Here is a 26,278-nt window from a genome sequence, read left to right as displayed (position 1 = left end):
AATTATTTTTTTTTTTGGTGAACTTTCTTTTTATAGGAATTGTGAAAGAGAGTGTCCAGAAAGCACAACAGCCAGAGTGTCTGAGAATGTGATTTGTGGACTCTCTCTCTCTCTCCCTCTCCGATGCTCTGGCGTGCCTTTTAATTCTCCCTTCGCCATCACTATAATGACAGACAGGTGTTAGAGATAGTTATGAACCAGGTGACGAGCCTTACCGCTCTCTCTCTCTCTCTCTCTCTCGCAGACCGACACATGACCCCCCCCCATGCCACAGGAATATTCTGGGTTCTATACAAATTAAGCTCAATAGACAGCATATTTGACAAAATGCTGATTACTACAAAAAAAAAAAAAAATTAACCCAGAATATTCTTTAAGATAATACAGATTTCACTGGTGGCCACAGTCTAAGGCATATCATTTCCCTATAGCTGGGCTAGAAAAGATCTCTTTTTCCACTTAGCTGAATTTATAAACCTGAGCGCTCAGTTTCGGTTTGATTTATGCACAGTCCATTAGAGGCCTTGTTCTGCCAGCACTTACCCTAACGAAGGAGAACTTGTTAGGTGAGTTTACCACTCTGTCATCCACTGTTTTAACCGAATGTCAAATCACACTTAGTCCAGCACGCAAACACACACCCTCTCTCTCTTGCTCTCTCATACACACATTACTAATTAAGGCCGCCTGGCCTGTTATAGAAAATCAATGGCATTTTAGCTTTATCCTTCTCTCTTTCTCTGTGGTGCAAATAATGTAGGTCACTCTGTCGCTTCTCTTTGTCAAAAAAGTAAAAAGGCCATTTAATGGTTAATAAAGGCTGAGGAGAGGTATCATGTGTCATGATAATAATAAAAACAAATATTCCGATTGCACACAGGCAAACCAAAAATGAATATCTTTCCATTACAGTTCCGTACTTTAAACAAAAATGGGTCATGTGTCTTCTGATTGGCTTGGAAAAGCATGGCAAAATAAATAGAGGTGTGAATCTTCACGGGCCTCACGATTCGATTCGATTACGATTCAGAGGGATTCGATTATAAAACGATTTTCGATGCATCACGATGCATCTTGTCCTTCAATATTTTTCTTTTTTTCAGTTTATTAAACATTTTTTCGCTATTAACAGCTGTTTTAAAAAATCTGAATGAGTCACATTACATAAACTGGCCTTTTTGTAAAAAAGTTAAAAATAAAATGCCACTAACCATATAATCGTGCATAGTTAGGATAGCAAAATAAATAGAATGTTCAACTTTTATAAGGTAGGAGAAAATGCAAAAAGAAAATGAAATTCAATATTTGATTTAAGTAAATTATTGTTTACTTGTGTTCGATAAACACAGATTTGGTACAATGTTGGGTTGTCACTTTATGTCTTCAACCAAAACTAGTTAAGATCACTGCTGTAAATGAAATCAGGATTACAGTACCATTTGACTGTTTCTACTGGACCATTTGGCCAGGTCATGCATTGTTTTAGCACAACATTTGTTCTGATATTTTGATTCAATCTTGAGTGATTCTTTGTCTTGTTTCATTGGCTTATTGGGAGATACTGGAACTGCTCCACAACAATTTGGGATTTAATTGAGTTATTCCCTGAAGTACCCTCAATCTCTCACATCTCTTTAGTCATCTCTCCCACATCAACAATTGGTTTCAGCTGTGATCTGTGCATTTTCCCTAGGTGCTGTCTCTCTCTGTCTACTCTTGTCTGTCTCTATCTTGTACTGTCATTTGAACCAACATCCTCTTCCTAAATCTTGAGGGTTTTACCGACGCTTCATTTTGCAAGCAATTCCATATGGTAGCATTCACTCTAAATGCTGTGTTTTCTCTGTGTCTTTGCAGTAAGTAACTACAGTCCTGTGCTGGAGGGCCAGTCGGACTCTGATGATGAAGATAAGCTTCACATTGTTGAGGAGGAAGGGAGTCTCCTGGATGGGGCTGACTGTGACAGCGTGGCCCCTGACGATGACCCTAATGGGGCTGCCGACCCAGATGGCAGATGGGATGATGGTAAGCCCCACCCACTGTGATATCACTGAATTACAAAGATACATAATCAAACTGAGTTTCAATGAAAGATTCTGATATCAACAAGTTTTCTAATTGTTTGCTACACTACTTAAAATGTGAGGATTTTATTATTTTATAATTTTTCTCAATCTGTTCTGCAATTAATAAACGGTTAACATATAGACGCTATTCAAACTTTTGCTTTGTTTTCATACTATATATTTTTTATTTGCTAAACTTTATTTCTCAAGAAATGTGTATACTACTATACTACTAAATACTAACTGCCTGTGAGGAATAAGGGAAAGTGCTATGGTGGTTGACTAATCAAATAGTCGTCCAACAACTGACTAGTTGATTTGTGGGGTCAACTACTAACATTAATATTTTAATGGTGGTGGTTTTTTATAACTTGCTATTTAAAAGTGAATAATATTCAGCACAGTAAAACCCTCTGAAAGAAGTTTTTTTTCTCTCTCTCCTTTTCACCCCAATTTGGAATGCCCAATTCTCAATGTGCTCTAAGTCCTCGTGGTGGCGTAGTTACTCACCTCAATCCGGGTGGCGGAGGACGAATTTCAGTTGCCTCTGATAATTCTCAATCTGCGCATTTTATCTCTTAGCTTGTTGGGTGCATTACCACGGATACATAGCACGTGTGGAGCTTCACCCTATTCTCTGCGGCATCCTAGCACAACTCACCATGCGCCCCACCCAGAGCGAGAACCACATAATAGCGGCCACAAGGAGGTTAACCCAATGTGACCCTACCCAACCTAGCAACCGGGCCAATTGGTTGCTTAGGAAGCCTGACTGGAGTCATTCAGCATGCCCTAGATTTGAACTTGCGACTCCAGGTGTGGTACTAGTCAGTGTCATTACTTGCTGAGCTACCCAGGCCCCCAGAAGTTGAATCTTTTTAATTATTTAAGTTTAGTCCATTTATGCACCTCTGCTGTTACAGCAATCAAAGCACTGTATCAACAATACATTTCAATACGATCACTGTCAGACGTTAAATCCTCTGCTGTGAGTAATGTTGTAAATAGTTGTGTATAGAAAGGTTAAACTGCTCAATGTCATGAACGAGATGTGTACCTGTGTTATCTTGCAGTTCTACCCTTTTGACTGCGCATCGGATTGCTTTGAGACTCCCAAGCTCTCTGGTTACGTTGAAGTGCATCGTTCTGCGTTCTTGATGCGCATAAGCAGTTTGTGTCGTTCTTTAATGGAGCCTTTCTTCTTTCTTAAGAAATGTCTTAAGGTTTAGTGTCTTGCCCAAGGACACTTCTAGTCGTGTGGGCCAGGAATCAAACCACCAACCCTGCGATTAGTGGCCAACCCGCTCTACCACCTGAGCCACAGCCGCCCCACAATTCCTTTTCTGCCTTGCAAGCACAGATATTTCTTTCACTAAATGTGAACCTAGTTTTTATTGAGATGATGAATTTTTGGTTCTATGTAGGTAATGAATGCTTTGATAGAGAGAGACTGGGATTCAGTAGAGTTCATTTGTTTTCAATGTAGGCATTTCTGGAGTGTTCTTGGGCTAACATGTATTGCCTGCAGTGTGGGGATAGTTTATGCAGGAACAGGTGAACACAGTCTGTTGTGTGTGAGCTTCCAGGGTGCTATTGTGCATTAAGGTTAGTGTTGCGGGACGTAGACATGATGGCAGGTAATATACCGCTGCTATAACCGCGGCATGGCAACTGCTGGCACAGCAGCCCCTTATTCTCTTGCTCGTTCAGTTTTCTCATTCACTAGATTTTCTTCTCTCTCTATGTTGTATTTTTAATTTCACCCAAGAAATTCATAGGTCTCTGTCATTTACATTTTTGCCAGTATTCATTCATTTTTCTCTCCTTGTTTCTCTGTCAGTTCTCTGCAGGTTGGAGGTTCAGTGAATAAGAAAATAATTGTTTTTGGCAGAGCTTTCCAAACATTAAATACTGCACAGAAACCTGAGAGTTAAGAGAGAGGAACTATACACACTCTCTCTCTCTCTCATCACCCTCGTTTCTTAACTCCATTGCACCTATATCTGTTTGTAGTCTTGCTTTGTCTGCCTGTTGTTTCTTTGTTGAAGAGGTATGAATTAATTATTGTTGTGAGACCAAACGTCTTTGTGTCTTCTCTCTTTTAACACATTTCAGCAGAGGATACAAGCACCTGTTGTACCTTCAACAATTCGAAAGCATTTTTCCTTCCCATTGCTTTTCTGCTTCTTAGCCTGTTTCTGGCTCCATTGCCAACGGCTCAGTTTAGCACTTGCAGTAAGAGGCCCAGATATACGAGCCATTAGGAGGTGTGCCACATAGAGAAATTGGCCTGTCGGGATGTAATGTGCATTGTTCTCGGTTCTCACGTGTCGTGTCTGAGTTATTCACACTTCTCTGCTTAAGCTACACATCATTCATAATGCTCAGAGCTGTAAAGCAGCTTTAACGGTTCAGCAATATCAGTCCAACTCGCACTCTCTTTTCAGGCTACCGCAACATGTTAAGACATATTTTAAAGTTCGAATACAACATATGACACTTTATAAAAATTCTCTCTCTCTCTCTCTCCCTCTCCCTCTCCCTCTCCCTCTCCCTCTCTCCCTCTCCCTCTCCCTCTCTCTCTCTCTATATATATATATACTGTACATATACATAATGCTTATGTTATGGTAATCTGGCAAAATGTGCCATTTTGTAATGCTTTGTAATTGCAGCATTTGAAAGGTAAAATGTGGTTAAGTGTTGCAAAAGGAGTTGGTTAAATGTTCTCCTAAACAGATGAGGTTTTTAAGGTTAATACCTTATCGAGTTATAAAACAAAAACCTACTTCCCTATCTTAAACCTAAACCTAACCAATAGTGTCATAAAAGCAAATGTGAGATTAAAAAAACGCAATTCCTGTAGCAACCACTTCATTTTGTGGTACTAGTATACTTCAGCTCACATGTGCAAGAAGTATCGCCTCACATTTAATGGGCTATAGTAAAATTGTTTTGATATCATAAGGTACCATCGTTTGTGGAACAGAGCGAAAACTGTTTATTAACTAATAATGTGCCATTTTAATTGTGATTTTCTTGAAACGGAATAAAAGTATTTATTTTTTTAGTGCCTCTAGTGTTTATTTTACCAGGTGATATGCACAGCGAGGTTAAAATAATTTGCCAAAAATTGGGTATTGTAAGATGATTCAATGAAACTAGGTTGGTCATATCCCATTCCTATTCTCTCTCCACTTTCCACTCTCATATCTAAAAGGCTAAATTACTTGCATTCGGTATGGATTTAGTTCGGAATCGAAGACAGTGCAACAATTACCTATTGGGACACAATCACCTTTTTGTAAATAAGTGCCTTAATTAATAAGTCCTTAACATTCCACATGGCTGTTACACTCTTGCCTACATGTTTTATGATTTTCCCTTTTTCTTTATTTCGTACTTTTTTTTTGGCAGCATTCTCTGTTTTAGAGTACCACCTTGCATAGAGACAGACTGACTCTCTGTGGTCTTTCTGTGGTCTGTCTGTCTGTGTTGGTTTTAAAGCTACAATTCTTGTATGCCCCTCTACCTCAACCTCCTCTTTTTCATTCACTCTGTCTCCTTCCTGCTATTTTTCTACGATTAATTTGTCATGATCAGATGACTGGCCTCTTGCTCACAGTCAACTCTAATATTCCCTGAGATAAAAACAGATCTCTCTCAGTCATTTATGTGGTAAATACCCAGCAAAGCAATACATGACTACCGCGGCACGGAAAGCGATGCTGCTTTTTCAATTCGATATGTCATGCTGTTCTATTCCCCTGTAATTTAACCACACGTTTCTTGAACAGGCATTAGGAGTTAGCCATTTACGTAATGTGGTGAGTACAGGCACCTAGCAAAATGGAACAAGGAACACGGTGGATGGGTTTACCTCATTTTTACTGTTGGGGAGGATTACATTCTATATTTGACTTGAAGGTCTTAAAGTGCATGAGCATATGGTGGAGTAATTGGTCACTAGGGAACATGGTGTAAGTGCCTGAGTAATAATGGAAATCCTACCAGAACTTTAATCAGGAAAAGTGATGCATTGCATTCTGGGAAATGTAGTGCTAAAGGAGGTCTAACCTGAGATTTACAGAATAAGAATTAGGAGCCAATGTTAGTGCACGAAATTGGCTATTATTTCAGAACACAACAGCAGCTGAATGAGAACCCAATCTGTTTTTTTTCTGTCACATGGGGCACCAACAAGATCACATAGGTAGTCGGCATGTTGTTTCCAAGAGTTCCAGTACCCTATTGGACACATTATGCTGACTCACTTACAAGCTCAACTACCATCAGAATTGTTTCTCCTCAAGTGTGTTCACTTTCCCTTGTGGCATGACTGGATGTGTGTTGCATCAGCGTTGGATTCAGCGTTGAAACCAAGAAGTAATTGTTTTTGCATAATCAGTGACAAGCGTGATTCGGAGGTAAACATTTTTCCCTCTAATATTAAATGTTTAATCTACTGATGGTTAGGTTTAGGTTTGGGGGTTGGATTTGGGGGTATAGTTTATAAAATATGTGTTCCTCTTCAATGTATTACATTCTGTACCGTGGAAAACAACTCGCTTTTGGCGCCACTACATGGAGCTCATATGTTTCCATAAGGCAAACAAGACGTAATGCCACTGGTGGCATGTTTTTAATTTCAGTTTTACAGGTTTTTGACTGATTTCAGCTAAAAAAAAAGTCAACCTACTGTTTCCGATTTCACTGTATCTGGTGTCAGTCTGGTGACACATATGTTAACTGATAATTGGATGACAGTGTGAACAGCCACAAGCACATTGAATTTGCAATTTTCAAATATGATCCAGTCCACTTTTATATGTGGAAATAAACTAAAATAAATAAAAAATATATATTTTATTTTTTCCAATGTGCCTTTATAGTGAACAGGCAGGTCGGATTTTATGTGATTTTGTAACTCAACATTTGTTATTTGCACACTTGATTCTCCCTGTTAGGCCTGTTATGGTTTAAGTTCCTGTGTTTCTGTATCATAAAGCAAATCAATGCAAATCTGAAATCATTATAAATAACAACTCTTCTTACCTTGCATAAGTGTAATGCCATTTTTCCTGCTGCCCTCTGATTTTATGGTTGAGCTTTGATAATTCATTATTCAATTCCACCATACGATTGCAAATTACTTTTAAATACATTAGCCATCAAGACGTCTTTCTCAATGACTTGCTGATCTATTATTAGACAAAACAAAAATAACAACTAATTATAATTTGAATTATAATTGAATCAATAGCTATACATATTAGAATAATGAAGATGTCAGGGTTGTTATACACATGCTTAGGGAGTGTTATATGCATGCAGGTCAGTTTATGAGCAGCACCTGTTCAGGATCAGATATTGGCTACATTTAAAATGTCATGTGAACAATCTTACAAAAAAATCTGATTTAAGCAGAAAATCAGAGTCTGGCCACAATCAGTTGCAGTGTGAATGTAGCCATTGAGTCTGACATTTTCAATTTCGATATGGGCCACTTTCAGGAAATAAATTAGTATCTAATATTTTGCAATGTGACTTCAGTGTGATCAGTCAGATTGGGATATATTCTTACATCATGACTTCATAGAATGCTATAATTAAACTTTTGCCTTGTTTTTTTCTCTTCACCCTCATCATCTTTAGCATTAAATGTTCAGTTTCTCTAGTTAATAATCCCAAATAAAAGTAAATCTCACTTAGATCTGATAGCATAGCCTTTTCAATAATTTTAGCATGCTAACTCCACAAATCAAACCAAGCCCATCACAGAACACTCATGCACTTTATCTGACCTTCACACTAAATGTGTGTGTTTAAGAAGGTCAGGATTTCATACATAATCTGTCATACAGTATGTGCATGTTTGTGTGTACGTGCATGTGTATATGTGTGTGTTCCTTCAGTGATCTTAGTTTACCAACCACACCTATCTTATTTTCCTCTGTTTAAAGAAGATTTTGCTTTGTTGTTAAAATCACAAGATAATCTCTTGTCTGCCTCTATCAACTGTTTATTGTATCCCTGAGGGGATATTATCCCTTACAAGAAGACGTCATATGACTTTAATAATGTGGTGTAATAAATTATTGAGACCAGACTGCAAGAATGTCTTGGAAACAGAGAGTTGTTGAGAGTGTGAAAGATCCGATTGACTCTCACTCCTCAGCCATCCAACATTACTTACATTCACGTCTCTCTATCTCTAGCCCACTTATAATATGCGATTGTCAGGGTTACGTTTGTGTTGTGATGTCATGACAACACTTTGTTGCAATAGCTGTATAGTACTGGGTAAAGCTTGGAGCAAGACTTCTGGTATTCATCTGTTCCTTCACAAGCGGAACCTCTCACACCCAGATTTCAGCACCATTTAAACCTCTTGTGCACATTTGGGAGGGATTCACTAAAACATTTGCCATTGAAATCATTGGTGATCAAGATAGCATTCATGGTTTTTCTATCTGCAAATGCCAAGAATGAAGTTGAAATGAATATGCAAATGATTCTATAAAATTAGCATAGTCCTGTATTACTCTTCTATTCTTGTGCCTTCTTAAATGATGGGATATCTATGCTTTGTACAGAACCAGGGCTGTTGCCAAGGGGAGACAATGTGGGATTATGGAATGATTTTCCGGACATTATTCAAAAGGAATTGCAAATTGTATTTGCAATTGCGTTTTCAATTTGTGGACGCATAAAATGTGACATAATCCAAACGCAATTGCAAATCGCGCATTACCGTTTGCATTTTCGTTTAAGCGAACGCACAGTGACTGCCAGATTTCAAATGGAAAAGCAAAGTCCGTTTGCAACTGTGTTTCCCATATCTTACGAGTTTTGGCCCTGTCATATTTAAATAGCAATTTCAATTACCATCTGCTTTTTCACTTTCTCAGCGTCACGTATGTAGCCAGCCAAAACTCAAATGGAATACTAATTCCCTTAGTATTTCCATTGATGCCTTACACAGAAACCTGTCAATCAGGGTCAAGGGTGGGATTATGCTATGGGGCGTGTTTGTCTTGGGAAGAGACGTCACTCACAGTCGACGGTCAATATCAAATAAACCAGCGTTTGTTCAGGGCATCACCTCTTTATTTATTTTGTATTTATTTTAATGTTTATTTGACAGGGACAAATGCATAGAACATTGCTTTATAAAGAATAGGCCTACAAAGTAGATGCCACGCATACATGTTTCTAGCCATGACTAATTTGCAACCCCTGTCCCTGGTTAGGCTTATAAATTTAAAACAAAAATTACAGAGTATTGATTTTAAGATTTATAATTAATAAAATACATACAACAAATACATCCCATATATGAAATAAGATATGGGCTTAAGTAGATGTGGAAGTCACTATAAAACAAAGTCTAGACACATTTAACAATACAAGAACACAAAAGGGTGCATATGTCTGTAGCGTGCTCACATATGCAACATTATGTTTGTATGCATTGTGTTATGTCCTACGGAAGCGTATTGCATTCACTTGAGAGAAAAAAATCTACTCTGTTTTTCTGAATTAACGACTTAATTATCTCAGAATTACGAGATAATTTTTCATGGAAAAAAAGTTTTTGCTCTGTTTTTCTGAATTAACGACTTAATTATCTCAGAATTACGAGATAATTTTTCATTAAAAAAAATATTGAGATCCCTCAAAATCCTGCCAGGAGCTCTATTTTAGCTGGATTGCATGGAAGTAAACATGTCCCGCCTTTCAAGTTTAATCCGGTTTTATTTTACTTTGGGTCTGAGACAATATATAGAGATATATTTTAAACTTGGCCTTCAATACAAAGACATTACTGTCTATAACATTTGTAATACTGTCATGGCTGAGACACGCTTTGATCTTCCAAAGGACACTAATCAAGCAATAGACTTGTACTTGCATTTAACACGAGAACTACCGGAATTCTAGAACTACTAGAATGGCCATAGTGGTCATTCTGACCGTTCATACTAGACTGTACCAAATGTCATGTCATATTTACATTCGAAAGTTCTATTGAGGTTTTAGAATGAAGCTTCTAATGTCTGTCGTCATATTTTATATCGTCATCACCCTAAAAATGTATTGAATAAAATACAATAATATGGATCAAATGGAGCGCCAAGCGATAGTCCTACATTATACAATCTTTTTTGTAATATATAATAGTGCTAGACTATATAAATACATAGGCCTATATATATTATATATTAGCTGCTAGACTGCCCCGGAAGGTGCGTGCCTCGCTTTGTGTCCAGCACGTTTTTTCCACCACAGTGAAAATGTTTTCGAAAGTCTAAACGCCAACAAACATGGATTGAGGCGGAATATTTCGTTAGATAAAAACATGTTGTGAATTTTGGAAATTATTACATCTATCCTTTTTCAAAACATGTTGACTTTTGGACTTTACAACGCTCTGGAGTTATTGGAAATGTTTGGACAACACGAATTGGAAACAATCCAGCCACCACTGGAATCAAAATCCATGAATAAATGAATCAGTTATGTAAGGAATAATTGACGACGGGCCGTTGAATTATTAGAAAAATAATGCACACCGGGGTGGTAATGCGTCACGACGCGAGCGAGTGGCCGTTACACTCGGTGTGCATTATTTTTCTAATAATTCAACGCCCGAGTCAATTATTCCGCTTATACTACAGTTACCACACCTCGAAACATTGTTCAGATGATGTGATTGTAGACGTTTGTCAAGTTTTTGTCATTAAAACGCTCTTGTATGTAGGACTAATTTCTTACGCGTCTAATCTGCCTCCATTGCTAATTCCAAAACGTCATTTTAGAGTTAGTAACGGAGGTTTGAGCCACTGACAGCAGACTAATGCAGTTATTAGTGTAGTTATTAGAGAGACAGAGGTTGCAATAATGAGACAGAAAATCATGTGCGTCATATTATTTAATTTATTTATTAATTCATATGTTATAATTCATTCGTTAATTCGAACGAATTTATTTATTAAAATTAAACTGCACGTTAAACACATTGACAGCCCAAGCTGTTGTTTTTTTGGTGTTTTCTTCATGTTTTTCGCCCTCGAGTCGGTCTAGCTGTTCTTCAGCTGATTGTTTTATGTCTTTTGTTGTTGCCGGCTGCCTTTGATGTCCTCTTCTGTTTATTTGTTTTTTCATCTGAGCTATCCAATACTGCGGTCGCCCAGTTGTTAAAATGTTTATGTTCACCGTAAATATTAAAATTTACTTCGAAAAATCAAAATAGTCTGTCATTTTTTTCCTCTTGAAGTTGAAGTGGATTTGTCGCTGTCACTTCTTGTTATGAATTGTATCCTATTTTCCGTTATTACAGTTGACTACGCGAAGTGATATGGAACTGTAATGCGGTCAAGACCTGCCTGGAACTACTTTAGCCGTGCGTTTCCCTGAAAATAATTGCACACCTTAGAACGTTCTCAACCAATCAGAATCAAGCATTCAACAGCCCTGTAGTATAAATTAATAATAAACACCAGGACACGAAATTTTAATTCTAATGAATGTGAAAATGTATTAGTTCATCAACAACCACAGAACTTGCTATTGTAGCTAATTACAGATACAAATTTGATTATTTATATTAAATTATTCTCCTAAAAGGGGGCCCCCTTTTTTGTTCAAGTGAGCCCACTTTTAGGAGAATTCATTCATAATGATTTTACAGCATACTATTTTCATTATAGTTTTACAGCATGATATTTTTGCTCACAGTAAAACAAATATTGCTTTCTAAATCAGTTCGTTTTCCCACAGTTTAGCAAATGTTCATACTCTTTATTAACCGCTTTGGCCATTTTGGTTTGGCCTATATGTGTTTCATACATGTCTAAGGTTTTTACTATGCATTGAAATACACTTTGGTGATGTTTTTATAAGCTATTGTATTGATTTGTTTTTATTTTACAAAGAGAATAATTTAATATAATAGCAAGTTCTGTGGTTGTCGATGAACTAATACATTTTCACATTCATTTTATTAATATAACAGATTCATTTATTCATGGATTTTGATTCCAGTGGTGGCTGCATAGGATTGTTTCCAATTTCCAATAACTCCAGAGCGTTGTAAAGTCCAAAAGTCAACATGTTTTGAAAAAGGATAGATGTAATAATTTCCAAAATTCACAACATGTTTTTATCTAACGAAATATTCCGCCTCAATCCATGTTTGTTGGCGTTTAGACTTTCGAAAACATTTTCACTGTGGTGGAAAAAACGTGCTGGACACAAAGCGAGGCACGCACCTTCCGGGCAGTCTAGCAGCTAATATATAATATATATAGGCCTATGTATTTATATAGTCTAGCACTATTATATATTACAAAAAGATCGTATAATGTAGGACTATCATGCGTCAGCTTGCGCTCCATTTGATCCATATTATTCTATTTTATTCAATACATTTTTAGGGTGATGACGATATAAAATATGACGACAGACATTAGAAGCTTCATTCTAAAACCTCAATAGAAGTTTCGAATGTAAATATGACATGACATTTTGGTACAGTCTAGTATGAACGGTCAGAATGACCACTATGGCCATTCTAGTAGTTCTAGAATTCCGGTAGTTCTCGTGTTAAATGCAAGTACAAGTCTATTGCTTGATTAGTGTCCTTTGGAAGATGAAAGCGTGTCTCAGCCATGACAGTATTACAAATGTCATAGACAGTAATGTCTTTGTATTGAAGGCCAAGTTTAAAATATATCTCTATAAATTGTCTCAGACCCAAAGTAAAATAAAACCGGATTAAACTTGAAAGGCGGGACATGTTTACTTCCATGCAATCCAGCTAAAATAGAGCTCCTGGCAGGATTTTGAGGGATCTCAGTATTTTTTTTAATGAAAAATTATCTCGTAATTCTGAGATAATTAAGTCAGTTAATTCAGAAAAACAGAGCAAAAACTTTTTTTCCCATGAAAAATTATCTCGTAATTCTGAGATAATTAAGTCGTTAATTCAGAAAAACAGAGTAGATTTTTTTCTCTCAAGTGAATGCAATACGCTTCCGTAGGACATAACACAATGCATACAAACATAATGTTGCATATGTGAGCACGCACAGACATATGCACCCTTTTGTGTTCTTGTATTGTTAAATGTGTCTAGACTTTGTTTTATAGTGACTTCCACATCTACTTAAGCCCATATCTTATTTCATATATGGGATGTATTTGTTGTATGTATTTTATTAATTATAAATCTTAAACTCAATACTCTGTAATTTTTGTTTTAAATTTATAAGCCTAACCAGGGACAGGGGTTGCAAATTAGTCATGGCTAGAAACATGTATGCGTGGCATCTACTTTGTAGGCCTATTCTTTATAAAGCAGTGTTCTATGCATTTGTCCCTGTCAAATAAACATTAAAATAAATACAAAATAAATAAAGAGGTGATGCCCTGAACAAACGCTGGTTTATTTGATCTTGACCGTCGACTGTGAGTGACGTCTCTTCCCAAGACAAACACGCCCCATAGCATAATCCCACCCTTGACCCTGATTGACAGGTTTCCGTGTAAGGCGTCAATGGAAATACTAAGGGAATTAGTATTCCATTTGAGTTTTGGCTGGCTACATACGCGACGCTGAGAAAGTGAAAAAGCAGATGGTAATTGAAATTGCTATTTAAATATGACAGGGCCAAAACTCGTAAGATATGGGAAACACAGTTGCAAACGGACTTTGCTTTTCCATTTGAAATCTGGCAGTCACTGTGCGTTCGCTTAAACGAAAATGCAAACGGTAATGCGCGATTTGCAATTGCGTTTGGATTATGTCACATTTTATGCGTCCACAAATTGAAAACGCAATTGCAAATACAATTTGCAATTCCTTTTGAATAATGTCCGGAAAATCATTCCATATGGGATGTTGTACCAAGCCCTGTAATGGTTAAAAAAAAAAATGTAACTGCCGAACTCATGACATTGGGGACTATTTTTATTTTATGCATTCAAGTGACGGTGGTGTATAGATCCACTGTGGTTCTGATCTGTGCTTCTTTGCAGTGTTAATCTCATCAATAAAATTACTAACGAAAACATTTGTTGACAAAGGGTGTTTTGATTCCAACAAGACGAAAAAGGCACATCATGATAGTACTGTTGACGAAAATCTGACGAGAATAAAATAGTACTGCAAGATATTAACAATACACAATTTTAAAAAAGTCTATAAAGAATTCATCAAAATAATCCCCCCATGTTAGGCCTCATGACCTAAAAGAGCTGAACCGCTTTTTGAATGAGTTGATTACCTCATACTTATCTTATGTATGGAATTAAACACTATATTCACTGCATAAAGACAATATTACACTTGCACAATCTGTACAGACAATGAAGAAAAAACACAGGTGAATTTGAACTAAATTACATGCTAGTCAGAATGCATAACTTGTGTTGTGAATTCGCTGTTTCCGTAAAAAATGCACCACACGTAATGAAACATCCTAAAAACACTGAAAACTGAAGAGTCTCTTGAGTATAAAGAATTCACAACGGCTAAAAAAAAGAGGCTAATATATGCTATTATATTCATTTTCTTATATTATTTTAGAAGCTCAGGTTTTCAGGCCAGTTTTGTTATGTTGGTCATGTTGATAAATCTTGAATACGTTTGATGTTTTAATTATAAATTGTTTTAAAATTTCAAAATATTTGTTTACATTTTGGTCTTTTTGATGTTTATTTTGTCATTTTGCACATTTTCATCAACTAAAATTACATGCCATTTCAATCAGAGTAAAATAAACAAAAATTTATGAATATGACAACAAAGTACTGACTAAAGGACATTTTCATCCTTAATATGACCTAATATGTGATATAATATATAAATATAATAAGTAAAGTTTGTTTAAATATTGTTTAAATATTGCTGCATCTCTTAAATCATTCCGACACACAAATGCACAAATGTCCTCAGGTGTTTCCGAATGTTGTTTTGACTCGCTAGCAAATACCATTAGTTGTAATTGCTGACATTGCGGACTCATTTTGTGTGTACGCATGAGAGACTGCATAGTTAAGGCACAGAACAGCGTTCCGCCTGAGGGCTCAGTTTTTCCTGAAGCCTTCACTTGTTCATTTGCAATCGTTAGTTGAGCCAATCTTTCGTTTGTGTGCAAAAGAGAATGAGACTACATTTCTCAAATTAAAGAAGCTAATTTAATGGGGAGGTTGAGCTCAGATTGTGCAATAAGCCCGAAATTGAATTAGCTGCACCAGAATCATTTTTTTTTTTTTTTCATTTGCATTTAATAGGTAACCATTAGGGGAATAAAATGTGTTTTTTGGGGGGGTTTACGTATGTAAAGCTGTGAGTATTTAGTTAATTCTATGTTTAATAATGAGTCACCACACTTTTTATTTCCAAAAGTATTTTGGCTGTTATTTGCTCTGTTTCTAATTACTCATTCTTCATATATTATTTTATGGTGCACTGGACAGATATCTTCCAACTGGTAGACGGTTTGCACTGCTAGCGGGCGATGCAACTAAACTGGAGTGATAGTTGTAAACAGCTTTGTTAATTGAGAGTGTTCTTGTGAGGGACTATTAATGAGTTAAGGGATAGTTCACCTAAAAATTGTAATTCTCTCATCAGTTACTTATCCTCATGTCATCCCAGATGTGTAAGACTGTCTTTCTTCTGCTGAACACAAACAATGTTTTTCAATGTTTGTTGAAGATTTTTAGAAAAATGTCAGCTCTGTAGTTCCTCACAATGCAAGTGAATGGTGGCCATAACTTTGAAGGTCTAAAAGCACATAAAGGCAGCAGAATAGTAATCCTTACTACATGTGGTAATCCAGTGGTTACATCTATATCTTCAAAAACTATATGATAGGTGTGGGTGAGAAACAGACAAATATTTAAGTAAATATTTAATATAAATCTCCACTTTCACTTACACACTTTTATTTTTGGTGATTCTGATTCTTTGTGCATATTCCCACCTACTGGGCAAGGAGGAGAATTTCTGCTAAAAAAGGATTAAATATTGATCTGTTTCTCACCCACACCTATCATATCTCTTCTGAAGACATGGTTTAAACTGTCATTTGGATTACTTTTATGCTGCCTTTATTCTTCTTAAAATCGTTTTCAGCAGAAGAAAGTCACAGAAGAAAGGCGTGAGTGTTAAATTATGAGAGAATTTTTATTTTTAGGTGAACTATCCCTTTAAGATATGTGGAGTGCACTTCTGTACTCTGGCAAGAAATCTTGACAAGAGAGAGGATAGTTTAACTCTTTATCTAAAAATTGTACAGCAATGCACTGAGTATGAGTCCTACAGTACTTTAAACAGTAATGTTTTAGTAGAAAAAAGATATGTTGAGCACAAAGGTGGCACAGATGTGTTATTCAGATGCTTTAGATATAATCAAAATATCAGCTAAACTGTGCTTTCAAATGTGGATCAAATGTAGTTTGAATGGTTTAATCTGAAATAAACAGAATACAATACATCAGTAAATGTATGACAACATTAAACATAAAGAAGCACTTACAATGTGGGCTATCATTGGCAATATATTATTACTGACATCATTCACCTAAATGTCAGGAACACAAACTGCATATGCAATTGCAATGCACACTGAGAAAAGAACACATAATATTTTAACAAATAAACTCAGATTCATTAATGCATACAGGTATTTACATCCTATGAATTAAAGAAGAAATTAGCAATGTATAACTGAAACTTTGCACTGGTGGAACGCAAAATAAATGCACTGCATTATCACACAAGTGCATATGCCCATAGGATATTTGGGACAGTTATAGTTTTGTGTGTGTGTGTTGCAGTGAAAGAGGAGTGTATGTCGGATGAGGATGAGAGGAGCAGAGATGCTTTGGTTGAGAAGATTCTCCAACAAGGAGACACGGCAGTCATCTTCCCAGAGGCACCAGACGATGAACCACGACAGGGCACGCCAGAGACAAGTGGACATGACGAAAATGGTACACACGCACGCAGAAAAACATCCCTCACACACAGTGTAAACACTTATGAAAGGTTTTGGCATCTTGAATGATTTTGTCTTATATATTGTGGATTTTGTTCATTTCAGTTAACAAAACATTTTTCATTAATGATTATAAAACAGACCCCATTCAGGCATAACCACACATGATGAACACAATTATGTACAAACACTTCTTTCGAATCGGATATATGGAGATGGCCACCATGTCCATACTTTTCCTTGAACAGGGGCTGCTAATGAATCCAAAAAGTATATTTCTGTTACACCTGCAACACCTGAGCAAATCTCCAATACCTGAGCTAATTTCTCACGTCCCTGTTGCCGTGTGTTAATGAAAGAGTGAGAACATTTCCCCTGACTAGAGGGAGAGGGTTAATACATTACCTGTTAACAGGTAATATGTTACCTGTGTGAGAGTTGGACAGAAACCCATTCAGGTGTCTTTGTTCCTGATTTTCTCAAAAGACATTTGAACATTTAGATCCAGAATATTATTCAGTTAAAATCTATGTGGCATGTGATAAATATGCTGACAATGTTATGTCATGATTTCTATGCTCTACAGTGGCTTTGTACTTAAACCTATTAATGTCTTAATGAATGACACTGCATGAGTTTAATGTTCCAGGGTGCTCTGTATTAAAGTGTCAGGGATGTCTCATCAATGTTAGTGGCTTTATTATTCTGGTAATATTTGCTGTCAGATCTTCTCCAGCTTGTTTTTCTGTTTCCCTTTTTATATATATATATATTTTTTTTTTTTTTTTTTTTTTAGGCATACAGTTTTTGATTACCCAGCTGCCATTTCTTTTCTTTTCATTTTTGCTATTGTTGTTCGTCGCTTCATGCTAGAGATCTCTCAGAATGGAAACTGTCACTTGCGCACATTAAAGACCTCATCTAACCCTCATATTCTTCTTCATTACTTCATTGATCTCTCTCTCTCTCTCTCTCTCTCTCTATATATATATAGAAGGTATATATATGTATGTATAGTATATATAAATACTATAGACTAACCTATCCATTCCTCTAAAAAAGGTGCATTTTTAGAAAAAGAAAATGTTATGAATGTTTTTCCAAATGGGGACATCATTATTAAAGGTGCAGTATGTAAGATTCAGAAACCCTTGATATTAATGACACCTGTGGCCGTTAAGTGAACTGCAGCCAGCTACCTGTTGCTTGTGCTCGTGCACACTCCATAGGGACGTGAGCATCGGCCAAAACAATGACGTAACGTACATAGAGACAACTTTATTCACCGACATCATGCTGACAAACGAGGTAGCATAATTAAATTTACACAGTTATGATTGTTTTACTACAAACTTTGAGACTGTATATTATATTTGACTCTCCAGTGCTGGAACAGGGCTAAAACAAAGTGTGTATATAGGTTTGACTATGCAAGACTGTAGTTTGAAGTAATCACTTTTCTTTGCATGATAAATTGACTGCATTTATATGATGGTTTCTTAGGTGTTAGCTAGCTAGCCAGCTTTATCAATAGCTTTTAGCTAAATTTGGTGGATGATGACAGTAGCTGGTTATAAAATAAACTGTACATTATAAATATGTTGACACAATTCAGTATAGATGTGATTCCATCACAACTATCATTTTAAAATATCGATGCGCTATTGTTTTACAATAATAGAATGTATATATTTTCTGTATAACCTAGGTAAGTTAACCTAAAAAGCTTTTTGCATTATCTTAGGCATTGTCTAGCATTCATTTAATGTGTTATTGTAGTTTACCTTGCTGAATAATTACAGATTAACATTGTTTATGACAGTTAATGTGAATCAGCATACCTGACTTTTAATATAAAGATTGTTGAAATTTATATGTAGCTTGCAATTTGTCAGCATTAGCAGGCAAGATCAAGTTAGCTAAAATGACACAGATTTATAGCACTATATTTCACATGCTTTGCAGTTATGTAAGCTTACTTGTCCAATAAAAAAAAAAACACCAATTTAGGGTTGGTTTTGATCCCCAAAACCAAATGAATGTCCCTCCAGGAATCAAATGCCCTGCTGATGTTCACTTTAGTTTTTGCTTGACTACAAAAACATTCCAGCTTTGCCAGAAAAGTTTTTTTTTGTTTTTATGGCTTACTCTGAGTTTGTGTAGGAGTTGGTGTTGTGACGTTTGCTGGATTCCATCTCTAAGATAACGTTACCTTGTGTTGCAGTTTGTTGACGCGCTCCCTTTGCATGAAAATCAGTCTACAGGCTTTAATAGGCAACATAGGAAGTCCGGGAAGTAATCATTTTTTAAGTTGCGTTACAAGCCAATCACACATTGGCAAAATAAGGGTGAATATTAAATGAATATTGTTACATATTGCACCTTTAAATATCACCTGAGGGAGGTTAAGGGTTTACATCTATCACATATGTTTATCTGTGCACTACACATACAACTTAGTTTATAATCTTTCACTCTATCACTCTTCCTTCCTGTTCTCATTTGTAATCCTTATCTCTCTCTCTTTCTAAGGCACACCAGATTCGTTTTCTCAGCTCCTCACCTGTCCGTATTGTTCTCGTGGCTACAAGCGTTACACCTCACTGAAGGAGCACATTAAATACAGACACGAGAAGAGTGAGGACAACTTCAGCTGTTCGCTCTGCAGCTACACCTTTGCCTACCGTACACAGCTGGACAGACACATGACTGCACACAAAGCTGGCCGAGAGCAGGTATTCTGTCCTTAATAAGTAATCCATTGAAAATTGTTTGTTTTATTAATTACATTTTTAGTTGGTAATTGTGTTAAGCAGTTTATTGACAAGTGGTCAAAATAGTTTCTAGAGCACAATTGGGGAAAAAAGTAAAAATCTAAAACTATAAGACTTTAGAATATTGTGTATTTTTGTGAAAACCATAAGTTTAAAAACAGACTCGAAACAGTTTAATTTAACACAAGGCTAAGTCACAAACAATCCAGTGGCTAAATGCCACTCATGCTTGACCTATTGAACTTCTCATTTCTATATTGTGAAATGTTGTAAATTTATTTTGACACTATGCAATTATAGCGTATCTGTCACAAGAGTTCTTAAACTTATACATAATAAAACAGCAGGATAAGTCACCTGAGAATAACTTAGACATTCTCTCTCACTTTCTTTAGCGGCATGTTACTCAGTCAGGTGGAGGAGGGAATCGTAAGTTTAAATGCACTGAATGTGGCAAAGCCTTCAAGTACAAACACCACCTGAAAGAACACCTGCGCATCCACAGTGGTGAGGACTACCTCAGATTTGCTTGTATGTGATTGTCATGTGTGTTTGCAAGCATGCATATGTGTGTGCATTTGTGCACTTTGTTCAAATTTGTAGGGCACTTCAGCATTTGGGTACTTTAAAATTCTTCAAATACTTACTATCAAAGGTTTTCTAAGAGAGTTTCTAGATAGACCTTTAAACATTGCACACCGTGTTTTATTTTATTTTATTTTACTTTATTTTTTTTTGAGGATTAGCAGCAAATTAAGTGTGTTGTTAATTTACTTATAGATATTTCTCAACCATTCTTTTGATCAAACATCTGCCACACACGACTGTGTCATCAACAGTAAAAGCAAACTGAAAACATTGTAATTGCCCAAAATTGTCTGTTGTGTATTATCTTGTAATTATTTTTTATTGTGTTTTTTCTGTAGGAGAAAAGCCTTATGAATGCTCCAACTGCAAGAAGCGTTTCTCTCATTCGGGCTCCTATAGTTCCCACATCAGCAGTAAGAAGTGCATCAGCCTCATCTCTGTAAATGGGCGGCCACGACCCTCTCCCGCTACTGGGGCTGCAAAGACCCCGCAGTGCTCCTCCCCATCCCTGCCAACCTCTTCCCCTACAGCACGTGCCCAAGTCAGAGACAAACTGGACAACAGCAAACCCCTTCAGGAGCAGCTTCCCGTGACACAGATCAAGTCTGAGCCACTGGACTATGAGTACAAGCCTGTGGTAGTGGCCCCATCTACTAGAGGGGTTAATGGCATCTTCCAGGGTGGAGCTGCAGCCCCCCTCCAGGGCGCCGTACAGGCTGTTGTGCTCCCAACTTTGGGCCTGGTCTCACCTATCAGCATCAACCTGGGTGACCTGCAGAATGTGCTGAAGGTGGCAGTGGATGGGAATATCATCAGGCAGGTGCTGGAAAGCACACAGGCCAAGGGGCAGCAAGCAGGGACAGGAATTGTTGGAGCAGCAGGTGTGGGCATTGCCCAGGCATCCCAGCAAGTTATCCAGGCCATTAGTCTTCCCATCTTGGATCAGGACGGCAATACCAAGATCATCATCAACTACAGCCTAGACCCTTCACAGGCCCAAGCAGTCCTGCAGAGTACAAAGACAGAGCCGTTGGGGGCAAACACTGTGGTCTGCAAGGGTCAGAAGCTGCCAGAGGACCTGACGATCAAGACAAATAGGGACAAAACCACCATCACTGTGGACGAGAAGAAAATGCTTCACAATGACACAACACATAAGCACTGTGGTAAAGATGGACATAGGGTAAATGGGAAAAATCTTGAGATGGACTTGAAGATGGACTTGGAGGAAGGACTTTGTCCTGGTCACCCTCCACTAAATAACCTTCTTTCCTTGCTTAAGGCTTACTTTGCCTTGAATAATGAGCCAACCAAGGATGAGCTGGCAAAGATATCTGAGTCCGTCAGTCTTCCAGCAGAGGTGGTGAAGAAGTGGTTTGAGAAGATGCAGTTGGGACAGATTTCTGTAGACCCCTCTTCACCCTTGCCTGAAGGTGAGCAGAACACTCCTGATGATTTGGATGGGACTATAGGGGATGGAACACCTAGAATTGAGCCAGATGACCAAATGAACTCAGAGGAGCAAGGGGATAGGGATTGCTGTAGCCCAGCAGAGGGCATTCCAGCTGGGATAAATGGGATTGAGAGTGCCCCTACTTCTTCACCACTAAACCTGTCCCATGATGGTCCTGTCCCGGCCAGGACTAATGAGGGTGAGGGTCCTCTTGATCTATCTCTACCAAAATCCGCTGCTACAGCTGCTATGGCTAGCAGTCCTGCTAACACTGTTTACTCGGCTCAAGAGGAGCCACTGAATTTGACTTGCACAAAGAAGGAACTGCTCAGCAATGCAACCTCCAATGCTGCCATATATGTCAGCCAACCAAGTGCCAATCCCATAAACATTGTGACCACTGAACTGCCCACACTAGTGGCAATCACTGACCAGGGACAAGGACAATGTCTACGTGCACTTACCACCACTAAACAGACCATCCTGATCCCACAGCTGGCCTATAGTTACACCACTACATCTTCCAGCCCAGCAGTCATTGACACACCACAGAAGAACTTACTGCAGGTCAATGGTATCAAGGTGAGGGCAAAACATTTCAATCATTAGATGTTAGCTTTAGAGTACAGGGTATTAACTCTCATATAGCAAAGCTCCAGACTCCCTCACACAGAAGGTTTTTATACAGTGGCTTCAAAAACTATGGAGTTATATATGAGCCACAATTCTGCGTGCGCAAAAATATATTTTGAGTGTGCAAGATGATATTTTGAGCAGATACATTTTTTTCTCTGTGCACAAGATGATATTTTGAGCATGCAAGATGATATAAAAAGGTTATTTTGCATGTGCAAGATTAACTTTTGAGCACAAAAAATGTATTCTGTGTTTGCAAGATGGTATTTTGACCACACAAATAGTTATTTTGCACGCGCTTGAACTTTGTATCTTCTTGCAAAGATTAATTTATTTTTTGCGTGTGCAGGATCTCACTCTCTCTCTCTCTCCTCCTATGCACGCTGCATGTGCTCAGAACTTTATGCTGATCACTTTCTTTTCTACCCGTATTCCGAAAAGTTCCACCTCCTATGTCAGTATTGGCTATTAGGAGCTGCTTACAAGCACTCTGTGATTGGACACTTTGAGGTAGTGAAAGCAACCATGAACATTTCAGTGTAAATGTAGCAGAAGAGCCAACAGGCACAATGCTCCAAGTTAAGTTCACACTTTATATATACTGTAATTATCATTACAAGAGATATTTACCCTGTGGATTATAGACATCCCAGAAATCCTGTAAGGCTTAACTTACTGTTATGAAAGTTTTTTTTAAATATAGTAGCATGCAATGCTTAGGAATTTTATTTTTATAATTTTTTTCCCTTTTTGCAGTCTCAAAATTGTGGTTCAATATAAACTTCATTAAAACAGCTTACTGAACATTTCAATATACCCCACAATATAAACTTCATTAAAACAGCTTACTGAACATTTCAAGATACCCCACAGGTTTGAAATGCAAACATAAACATCTTTTCTAATTTATTATCAAGAAAATCCCCTGTTGTCTGCCCCGTGTTTCACTTGTCAACTGTTGTAAACTACACTTCCCATAATTCCCTGCCCTCATCATTAACTGTCATTCATTGTTCTCACCTGTGTCTCGTTTGATCATCACTCTCCCTGTGTACTTAAGCCCCGTTGTTTGTTAGGTCGTTGAATGTAGATGTTTGGATTTGTTTGTTCATATGTACTGTTACCTTTGCCCTCCATGGATGTTTCTCCAGCCTGTGTACTCTGTGGATGTTTTTCGTGTATTCGTTTTGTTTTCCCATCGTGGACGTTTCATTTGTTCCAGCCTTGTTTGTCTCTATCATTTTCAATAAAAAATGCATTTAGATCCTCACCCCTCGTCTGCCTTCACCTGCCTTCGTAACGGAACGACTGACCCAAAATGGATCTAGCTGTTCTACAGGCAAATTATAAACTGCTCTGCCTCATGCAAGAGGACCGTCCTGTGGAGAACCACATTCGCGACTTTCTGGAGCCGGCGAATGTAGCGGACTTCCCGGACTACTTCCTGGTGGTGTTCTTCAGGGCAAATCTGAACAGTTCGCTCAAGGAGTGGTTGCCACCGGCGACTCGCCTCTGGACGCTCCTCGAATTTGTGGAGGAGACTCTACTAGTCTGCGGCTCGCCGTTCACTGTGGGCATAGTTGAAGAAGGCCCTACCTCTCCTCCCACAATGGTCACCCCCCAGCCTTCCAAGGCTTGTCCCTCCACAGCCAAAGAGCCAGTGGTGCCAGCTTTGTCCACCCGGAGGAGAAGAGGAAAGGCTTCCACTCCCCAGCCCACGCCTGCCACGGTCAGCGAGCCAGAGCCCACGCCTGCCACGGTCAGCGACCCAGCGTTGTCAGCCTCATCCGCCCGGAGGAGGAGGAAGAGAAGAGGAAAGGCTTCTGCTCTCCAGCCTCCGCCTTCCACGGCTCCGTCCACAGCACCTCCCATGGCTCTGCCTCCAATGTTCAGCGAACCAGAGCTCATGCATGCCTCGATCAACAAATCAGCGCCTGTAGCCTCGACCGTCCCAGAGCCAGCGCATCCCGAGCCACGCAGGGCTCCGCCTCGCGAGCCATGCAGGGCTCCGCCTCTCGAGCCTTCTATGGCGCCGCCTCCCTCGGCTCCGCCTCCTGAGCCTTCTACGATGCCGCCTCCCGAGCCTACCCCGGCTCTGCATCCAGAGCCTCCCTCGGCTCGGCCTCCAAAGCTTTCCACGGCTCCGCCTCCCGAACCTCCCACGTCTCCGCCTCCCACGGCTCTGCCTTCCACGGCTCCATCTCCAGAGCCTTCTACTGTTCCGCCTCCTGAGCCTTCCATGACTCCACCTTCCACGGCTCGGCCCCCAGAGTTCTCCATGACTCCACCTTCCACGGCCCTGTCTCCGGAACCTTCTACGGCTCTGCCTCCTGAGCCTTCCATGGCTCTGCCACCTTAGTCTTCCACGGCTCCGCCCTCCATGGCTCCGCCACCTGAAACTTCCATGGCTCCGCCTACCACTGCTCCGCCCTCGGAGTTCTCCATGGCTGTGGCCCTGTGGCCGACTCCCAGACCTCCTGAACTTGTCCTGTGGCCGGCTCCCAGGCCTCCAGACCCTACCTTGCGGCCGGCTCCCAGGCCTCCTGAACCTGTCCTTGCCCTGTGGCCGACACTCAGGCCTCCTGACCCAGACCCTGTCCTGTGGCCACCTCCCAGGCCACCTGACCCAGTCCCCGTCTTGTGGCCCTCTTGGACTGCCTGTCTGCCCCTTGTGCCCCCGAGGACTGCCTGCTTGCCCTTTGTGCCCCCTTGGACTGTCTGTTTGTCCCTTGTGCCCCCCTTGGACTGTCTGTTTGTCCCTTGTGCCCTCCTTGGTCTGCCTGCCCCCCCCCCTCACTCCTTGGATGATTTTGTTTTTGTTTGTGTGGGTGTTTTTCCTTTTTGGAGCGTCTGGAATCCGCTCCTCAGAGGGGGGGTTATGTCACGATCCTCTGTTGTCTGCCCCGTGTTTCACTTGTCAACTGTTGTAAACTACACTTCCCATAATTCCCTGCCCTCATCATTGCCTGTCATTCATTGTTCTCACGTCTGTGTCTCATTTGATCATCACTCTCCCTGTGTACTTAAGCCCCGTTGTTTGTTCAGTCGCGGTCGGTCGTTGAATGTAGATGTTTGGATTTGTTTGTTCATATGTACTGTTACATTTGCCCTCCGTGGATGTTTCTCGTGTTTTCATTTTGTTTTCCCATCGTGGACGTTTCATTTGTTCCAGCCTTGTTTGTCTGAATCATTTTCAATAAAAAACACATTTAGATCCTCACCCCTCGTCTGCCTTCACCTGCCTTCGTAACAGAATGGCCGACCCAAAATGGATCTAGTGGTGCAACAGGCAAATTATAAACTGCTCTGCCTCATGCAAGAGGACCGTCCTGTGGAGGACCACATTCGCGACTTTCTGGAGAATGTAGCGGACTCTATCATTTTCAATAAAAAATGCATTTAGATCCTCACCCCTCATCTGCCTTCACCTGCCTTCGTAACAAGAATAGCATATGTTAATGTAGGCAATATTTATAATATTTAAATACACAAGGCTTTTGTCAAACCTGACATAGGCCAAGAGAAAATGGAAAAGAACTCTTTTAACTTGTCTTTTAAACTGTTACACCATTTTTACCCAGTCACTCTTTATTTAAGAAACATGCTCCCTGAAATAGATCCACTTTGCTCCTTCTGTAATGCTGTAGATGAATCTGCCCCTCATCTTTTTTGGGAATGTGTCCACGCTATAGTATTTTGGAGAATTTTGTTTGTTTGTACATACCTCTATTTTAACTAGTTTTTCTTCAC

The 26,278-nt window shown here is 39.0% G+C and overlaps 1 protein-coding gene across 2 annotated transcripts in view; it reads left to right on the top strand.

The window, feature by feature from the left end:
- LOC127626957 (zinc finger E-box-binding homeobox 1-like) overlaps positions 1 to 26,278 on the top strand; it is a 100,456-nt gene that overhangs the window by 66,816 nt on the left and 7,362 nt on the right. For both annotated transcript variants that reach the window (XM_052103119.1, XM_052103118.1), the window contains exons 2-6: positions 1,858 to 2,025; positions 16,917 to 17,072; positions 19,610 to 19,812; positions 20,247 to 20,358; positions 20,778 to 22,474. In XM_052103119.1, the coding sequence (XP_051959079.1) occupies positions 16,931 to 17,072; positions 19,610 to 19,812; positions 20,247 to 20,358; positions 20,778 to 22,474 (2,154 nt within the window). In that variant the 5' untranslated portion in view covers positions 1,858 to 2,025; positions 16,917 to 16,930. The remainder of the gene's footprint in view (positions 1 to 1,857; positions 2,026 to 16,916; positions 17,073 to 19,609; positions 19,813 to 20,246; positions 20,359 to 20,777; positions 22,475 to 26,278) is intronic.

This window comes from Xyrauchen texanus, chromosome 33 (genome assembly GCF_025860055.1).
Source record: "Xyrauchen texanus isolate HMW12.3.18 chromosome 33, RBS_HiC_50CHRs, whole genome shotgun sequence".
NCBI classification, from domain to species: Eukaryota; Metazoa; Chordata; class Actinopteri; order Cypriniformes; family Catostomidae; genus Xyrauchen; species Xyrauchen texanus.
Note: the sequence above shows the minus strand (reverse complement) of the source record. Positions and strands in the feature narration are given on the sequence as shown.